The 7,427-nt window shown below is 53.1% G+C and overlaps 3 protein-coding genes across 3 annotated transcripts; 1 reads left to right on the forward strand and 2 right to left on the reverse strand.

The window, feature by feature from the left end:
- Positions 1 to 1,249: 1,249 nt before the first annotated feature.
- CCOS01_09372 (copper fist DNA binding domain-containing protein) lies at positions 1,250 to 2,820 on the reverse strand (the record flags this gene model as incomplete). The annotated part of the gene is made up of 3 exons (XM_060457531.1): positions 1,250 to 2,307; positions 2,391 to 2,549; positions 2,745 to 2,820. The coding sequence occupies 3 exons, from the start codon at positions 2,818 to 2,820 to the stop codon at positions 1,250 to 1,252; spliced, it is 1,293 nt and encodes a 430-aa protein (XP_060312231.1).
- Positions 2,821 to 5,264: 2,444 nt separating this feature from the next.
- On the reverse strand, positions 5,265 to 5,423 carry CCOS01_09373 (uncharacterized protein; the record flags this gene model as incomplete). The annotated part of the gene is made up of 1 exon (XM_060457532.1): positions 5,265 to 5,423. One exon carries the CDS (start codon positions 5,421 to 5,423, stop codon positions 5,265 to 5,267), a length of 159 nt encoding a protein of 52 aa, XP_060312232.1.
- A 599-nt stretch (positions 5,424 to 6,022) lies between these two features.
- CCOS01_09374 (uncharacterized protein) lies at positions 6,023 to 7,055 on the forward strand (the record flags this gene model as incomplete). The annotated part of the gene is made up of 3 exons (XM_060457533.1): positions 6,023 to 6,118; positions 6,576 to 6,731; positions 6,867 to 7,055. 3 exons carry the CDS (start codon positions 6,023 to 6,025, stop codon positions 7,053 to 7,055), a joined length of 441 nt encoding a protein of 146 aa, XP_060312233.1.
- Between the last annotated feature and the right edge of the window lie 372 nt (positions 7,056 to 7,427).

A 7,427-nucleotide genomic window follows, 5' to 3' on the forward strand; every position in this document is an offset into this window, starting at 1 on the left:
CCCCCTTCCCCCTCCCCCTCCCCTCCTCCAGGACCGCATAACTCAATCGCTATTGCAAGGCCCTTTTATCTGATTGATGTGGGCCCTGTCATCGAACATCGAAAGCCAACTATATCCGTACCAAGGTAGCTTTGATTTTATTAGATCGTTTGTCCTGTGCCCCTCTCTCATCTCATTCGCATTCGTCATCCACATCGGTGGCACATTCAGTTTCCGGTTCGTGCACCGTTTGACTTATTAACTTGCCTTGACAGTTAACGATGAAGGTGCCAAATGCTTGTCAAAAAGTAAAATGAAAATCAATAGCAAGGCATTGTCTTGCTAAGCGCATGGTAATTTGTAAGTAGGTAATTCACCAAGAGATTGTCAAATTCGAATTGCCAATGATCAGTTGAACCCTTTTTACCCACTACTACGGACATGCGAATCTCGATCAGTGGCCTATTACCTTAGTCACCTGGCGATGTATCAAGCCCCCTTCGTCTCTGAACCATTCCTATCACTCCATGACCCGCTAGCATGTCGTTGCGGGAGAAACATCACTTGCAGCCCGTATCATGGGAAAGTAAGAGCCATGGAAAGCAAAGCTGTTGCAAATGCGCAGCAAAGCTCAAATCGATCAATCTACGCGAATAATCCTACGTGAATGCGCCTCCGCGATCGCCTGGATATAGATACTATTTTGATTGCCTCGCACTTTGACAATAAGGAATCGAAACCGCTGGGATCTCTCTATGTACAGCTTGTTCATGTGCAGTGAGGGAAAACGATATGTCGTGAGGGTGAGCCAATTGCACACTAAAATCCGGTTTCCAAGGCCTACATACATAATTCGTCGTCGTCTGTAACCAAACAATCCCCAATAGCCTCACCCAGATGCTACCCAGTTGCCTTTGCGCCAAGTCCGATTGATGATGGTGATAATAATGAGATGCTGTCACTCTTTTTTGAGCCGCCCGCCCCGTCTTTTTTCTTTTTCAGTCCCATGGTCAAGCCTAACGTCAAAACATAAGAAAGATATAGCCTCTAATGCTGTCCGGGTAAAATGTAAACAAAGTCGAAGAAAAAAACAAGAGGTCTACGCCAACTCCAAGGTATGGATATCGTAGCGGGCATCTATCCAGTCGTCCACCACAAAATCTCATCTCGCCTATGCTCGCATCCCTTGCGCCTGTACTTGCCGTCTAAAAGTCGTTGGACTGGATATCATTGGCGTGCAAGCGTCGAAAATGTCATCATATCAAAACGCTTACGGCATTGTCCAGGGTTCCGGCTGAAACTGAGGCAGGCCATCTGGCGACTCTTGGTATGTGGCGATGCCGTCGTTGAATTGCTGACCCCAGAACGCCGGGTCATCTTCAAAAGTGAGAGAACCGCCAGCAATCGGGCCGCCGTCATCAAATGAAGAAGGTGCTGCCATGAACTTATTGTTCGATGATTTGGCGAAGCTGTCGTAGTCAATCGTGCTCAGGTCTGCTCCAGTAGCAAGGAAACTCGCTGGGTGAATAAAGCTGTTGCTTCCAGTGCCGAAGCCGTCGTAGTCACTATCGCCAGCGATGAAGTTGTCCTCTACTTCAGAGACCTCCCCAGACGTCGAAGTCGTCGCGGCGAGGGTGGGAGCTGGCTCGGAGCCCGTACCGAAATCGAAAATGCCATTGAAGCTCTGAGCGCCAGCCTGGCTGTAACTCGAAGGAGCAAACTTGTCCGTCCTGTCGGTGAGATCGATATGGCTCCAATCCACGGATGCAGCGCTCAGCCCAGCACTGAAGATGGGCGCATCGTGATCCGACGACATTCCTGATCCGCCAAACAGGTCGAAAGAGGCGTTGGGTACATATGTCGGGTACTCAATGCCAGAGAGATCAAGGGGCGGAAGCTGGTTGTTGAGTTGCTGGAAACCAGATGAACCTCTCATGAGTGGAGAAGCAGCTTCAGACTTGACTAGTCTCTGTGGAACAGGTGCGACGCGGCCCGATACGGGATCCTTGAGAGGGTTGTCACTGATGCGCTCCGGGGAGTGGCTGCCCAAGCTACTGGTGCTATGCAAGGAATTGACACGGCTGAGTTGATAAGGTCCGCACTTCTGAGAAGCCTTGTTGAGCTTGTGTGCTGGTTTGTGATGGCCGTGCTCGTCGAAGGTCAACATGCCATCAGAATGGACCGTATTCGCACGCCGCCTGCGAACGGGCGGCTTCGGCCGAGGTGCGATGGCTTCCTTGTCGGAGTCGGATTCGGGGACGGTGTCGAGGGCTGGTTCTTTCTTGTGGCTGCAAGTGCAGCGACCACCATGATTACAGCAACAAGTCTCTGCGCGCGAGGAACATGAGTGTTAGAGGGGATTGTTCTCATCATGGAGGCGAATACTTGTCAGAAGCACAGGGCAGACTCACCTCTATGGCCATCGGCCAAAGGTTGCAGGTGAGCGCATTTGCTTGTCTTCTCACCACAATCGCACTTGATGTGGGCAGAGCGTGACTTGCGCATCGACCGACAATGTTGACATTGGGAGACGGGGCGACCCTTCTTGTTAATATGTTGAAGGGGACGATCTGCAGCAAAACAAGCGGTTAGCTGCACATGTTTGCTAGAATCTCGATGCTCAGTGGCGTAGTTGGGGAAGGAAATCCCCCAAGTGAAAGAGGTAGAGGTAGCTTGGGGTATGTTGTGGTATAGCTAAATGAGCTGCATTGCATGGGTGCAATTGCAATGAGAAGAGAAGTGCAATGAAAGGCCCAAGAACTTACCAGAGTGTTGGCAATTGCTAACACGGTGACCCCGAACGCAGGCCTCGCAGGCATACTTCTCCCCGTCGATAATCATGTCGGGCGAGGCAAAACAAGCAGCAAAATGGGGGATGAATGGTTGGGAGGAAAAAAGCGATTCTAAGTTCCCCCGCCACGAGAGTTTGGGAAGGAGAGAGATCGAAGACAATCGGCGGTCGGCAGGCGTGCAAAGAAACGGTCGAGTCGAAGACGAGGATATGGTAGGTCGGGTCGGCCTGGAAAGTGGGATTTTCTTGCCCTGGAGCGTGGAGCGGGAGCTCTTCGGTCTCGTTACAGAATGTTTGGCGTGGGCTGGGGGGGGGGGGGGCCGTGTTAGTCCAGTGCCCCTGGTTGGGTTGGATGCCGTGGGTGCGATGGCTAAAAGCTGGGCCGGCCGGTAGCGGAAGCTGGAGGGTTCTGGGTGTCTGTCCGTCCGTACTTTACGTACGGCTGTACGGGTGGTGCTGGGACTGTGTGTGGTAAGTGGTAGGTGGGAGGTGGTAGGTGGGAGGTAGTAGGTGGTAGGGGTGTTGGTGGTGGGAACTTGGCCAAGGGTGTGTTTGTGTTGTCCGTCCTCTGGGAGGGTTACGGACCTCTTGCCTCTTCTTTTCTTGTGAAGAAGAGGGGAGAGACTGGAGTGACAGTGACCGCCAAGCACGACAAAGTGTGGAGGTCTATGAATAGGACATATCCGTGGGGTATACGGATACGGATAGCAGCTAAAAGATTTTCATAAAAATCAGAAGAAAAAAAGAGATGAGGACGACGGACGAGGGCAGGGTTGGCCAAGCTTCGAGGTACGGAGGTACTTGGGACCAATTGACCGATGTCAACGTCCGGAACAAGTGGGTAAGTCTAGTCGAGTGGTGGGTGTTGAGTGGAGAATTTTCATCACCTTTCCAATGTTGTGTCTGGGCTTGCTCCAGTTGTTCAAGCCTCAACCAAGTTGGCGCACGCGAGGTAGAATACCGACAGCAAAGGTTTTGTTCTCAGCAGTCCGTGACAGAAGTAATCGAGAAAACACGGGTTCAAAAAGATTCAACAGAGGACGGCAGAGACAGTGTAGAGCAGTACGTCGCAGGAGAGGGCCCGTAGAGACGAGCTGCCAGTATCGTATTCTGTAGAGCAGTCTGGTAGGGGTAGCTGAGCGTGTCGTCGCTAGTGAGGGTCGTCACAGGGCCTGTACCTGGGGCGCAAGGGCTGAGCATGTGCAACAAACAGGATGTGGTCGGTGTGTGGCGGACCGTGGTCGTCGACGAAGACCGTGCAGCGCTGTGCAGCGATTGCCGGTGTTGGCGCCTTCCCAGCTCTTCTCTCGCCTAGTGTAGCGTATGAAGTAGTGTCCGGGTTTTTGGGGTTGCAGGGAGGCGGGATGAAATCGAGACTCTGATTCGGAGACGCGGGGGGTAAACCAGCCGACCAGTCGCAGCTAGGCGTTGAGGCCCTGGAGGGTGTGAAGATCGGAGGGGTTGGAAGCAGCGCTGCGCAGTAGGGTGGGGGTTCGAGGTTCCCTTCTTTCCTTTGCTGGCACGGTGGCAGGTCTGCAGCGGAATGGCGTCAAAGTCAAGTCTGTACGTCTTCGCTGACAGGTATCCGTAGGTAGCCTTTGGCCCTCCTCACAGCTGGGCTAAGGTAGCTTGGCTGCAGACTGTGTCAGGCAAGGCACGGTCGGAGAGACTGTGGCCGAAAGAAGGTAAGGTAGGTATGTACCTGTGCAATGGGATTCCAACAAGATTCCCGAGGCAAGGGGAAAAAGGTCGAAACTGTCTTTGTATCTGTAGGTCGTAGGGAGTAGGAACAGGGTGCGGAAAGCTGCAAGAAAACGGAGACACTGGCACCTCGAGGGGAGCAGCTGGATCGAGCGGTGCTTTCTTGGCCCTTGGAGATGACGGCGGTTGGTCGGCGGTGCGGTCCTTCGGTGGTGAAGCCCGAAGTAGATGAGTTCAGAGGTCGGGAGTTTGGTCGGCCAAGGGCGGGCGGGCAGGCGGATTCAGCCTTCAGGGCAGTGAACGAGACTGGTCGTCGGAGCTAATAACGCGAGATGGTGGCTGGTCGCTGAATTTCTGAAGGCCCTTGGCTGGTGGGAACCTTGAGAACGGGGGGTTTGAACGGTAGCCTAGAAGTGTGTTGGTACCTTGAGGGGCCGGCTGTGATTGGCGGGGAAGTAGGCGATGACTCGGTCGCAAACTAAGGTAAACTCGCAAAGTATTCGTAATGTCGTACGGATACTCTATCCAGGACTTTGGGACTCCTCATTCCAGAGTTGAAGGACAGGACACAAGGTAAGATCGGGTTGCACGATAGCTAGTTATGCCTTTTATCGTATTCGCTGTAGGTTATTCCAAGGGCCGACTTTGCGCTGGCCCGACGAAAGGCGCAATAATTTCTAATGTGTAAGTGAGGTGGCCTCGACTGGCAACCTGGTAAATACTGGAGACCCTGTCTGGAGACTCCGTGTGTGTCAGTGGCATGCGGAGCGCAAGCTGTGTCCTGCCTTGATACTCAAGGAGGGGAGCGATGCGTCGCCTGACGGGCAGGAGAGTGAGGGAGTCTCTCCGTGGACACGATGAAGTTTCTCGAAAGATTGCAGAATAATGGGAAGGGACGTGGGACAGGTGGCAAGGTGAAGTGGCAGGCGCCGGGGCGGACGTGGGAAGCCATTTTAATGTTTGGGGCCTTCCGCCTTCAAGAATTGGGATTGGGGTGAGACTGAGATGATGCATGGGACAGGAAGGCGAGGCGCGGTTACCTTCCCTGGGCCACACTGGCACCTGAGGTTGACTTGGAGTGACGGGCAAAGACGGCGGGGACGGCGGTAGCTTCTTCCCTGCTTTCTCAAGCATCTTATTGTGCTTCTTGTTGTTCTCTTTCTCGCCGCTGCTGATTGTGGCCCCAACAGGTACATCAAGGTAGACTGATCGAGGTGTGTTGCGTGCCTACTTACTGCTTCAGCACAAGGAACTTGCTACGGTGAAGGCCGACTCGGTTAGCAACTGACTGTGCCCATGGAGAGAATGGCACGGAATGGCAATAGCTAGTCGCAAGGCAGAGGACGGGAAAGGGCCACGACAACGGCGATGGCCATGACCCGGGGCCATGTATGTAGTGGTGGTGAACGGAATAAATTGGAATGGTGAAATGCAAGTGCGCGAAAGGGTGCATGCCTGAGGCGGGTGCCCTGGTCTTCATGTCAGGTCTTTCCAGAATTCAGCAGCCAGCAGCCAGCAGCCAGGCAGGAGCCAAAGAGGGAGGGTTCGCCCATGCATCCACCACCTGCAGACTGTCTGGAGGCCATGATTGGGTCTTTGGAGGCGTTTCTATGGGGGGTGGGCCCCGTTCGACCTGGATGTGGGCAGGTACAGACAGTCCCATGAAGTTATGTACTCCGTACAGCTGGGCCTGGGGCTGTAGCTGGAGTTGGCGTAGATGTTCAGAGGAACGACCTGAGTAGGTAAGAGCAAGGTAATCTGTGACATGCCTTACTGGGCGAGAATGAAGGATCAGGTTCATTCGCGGGAGTTAAGAAGGCGATCAAGTACCTACCTACATACCTACCTGGGTACCTAAGGTAGAAGGGGATCATGAGAGCAACGCCACATTGTATCGCGCGGGAGTCCCTCACACTGATACGAATACCTCAAGAAGCTGGATGCAGACCTCAGTTGAAAACTGGCATGTGGCAAGCACTACTGTGTCCCTCGAGATTGGTATTTGCCTCGACTGTTGCGACTTCAATATCTCATCTCGCCTTGGCAGCCCAACCTATCCATCAACTCCCGTGTATCTTGAGGTATTCATACTTACTCACACTAGCACACAGAGAACAGTCCTCAGAACATGTATTGGGTGAAACAAGCGAGACAATCACCCGTCCCGATCCCGTCCGACTATCCCGTACGGTGTAAGGATGCTAAGTACGTTATCCGTAAGTTCTTTGCAGAGTGTGAATATAGGCACAATGCAGCCTTGCTGCGTTGCGGATAAGACGGTCAAGACGGTAAAGACGGGATGAGGATGAGGATGCAAACGCCCCGAATCATGCCGATAAATACGATGCACCTCAAGGCTCGGACGGCGCTTCGTTCCGTATTGCTTACACAGTAGTCTATCCGTACCTACCTTCGCGTGTCTTCCCAACAGTCTACTTACGTGATGACCTTACCTGTCCTCGAACACAATCTTGTTGGTCCTGATCCGACAGTGGAGACCGGCTGGTGCTCCAAGCGTGGACTGGCACTCTGGAGTCTGGGGTTCAGATTCTGGAGTGCCCGTGGAGTTGCACCACAACTTTGAACAGACACATTCATGATCCTTCAGACTCCAGTTTCCGACGGTCAGGACGGCGGCACAAAACACACGCTGGTCAATACTTGGCATGCCGTTTTTTATGAACATACGGCTCTAGGCACGGATACTTGCGCAGTATTTGAATTGAAGCTCATGCAGGGTATGTATGCTCGTGCCCAGCAGCTCGTTGGACTGTTCTACCAGCTAAGTGGCCGAAGGTAGGACAGGAACATCACTTTCATTCGTACATGGCCATTGGATCTCAAAGGTCGTCAGTTGCATCTACCTTACGTACGCCGACCTCAACGTCTGCGCTCAAAGTAAATGAACTACTGACTCTCAAGGAGTACCTTGGGTATTACTTCGTAACCAGCAAAG

The sequence above is a fragment of the Colletotrichum costaricense genome (genome assembly GCF_030867565.1).
Source record: "Colletotrichum costaricense strain IMI 309622 chromosome Unknown Scaffold_9.1, whole genome shotgun sequence".
Taxonomy (NCBI): domain Eukaryota; kingdom Fungi; phylum Ascomycota; class Sordariomycetes; order Glomerellales; family Glomerellaceae; genus Colletotrichum; species Colletotrichum costaricense.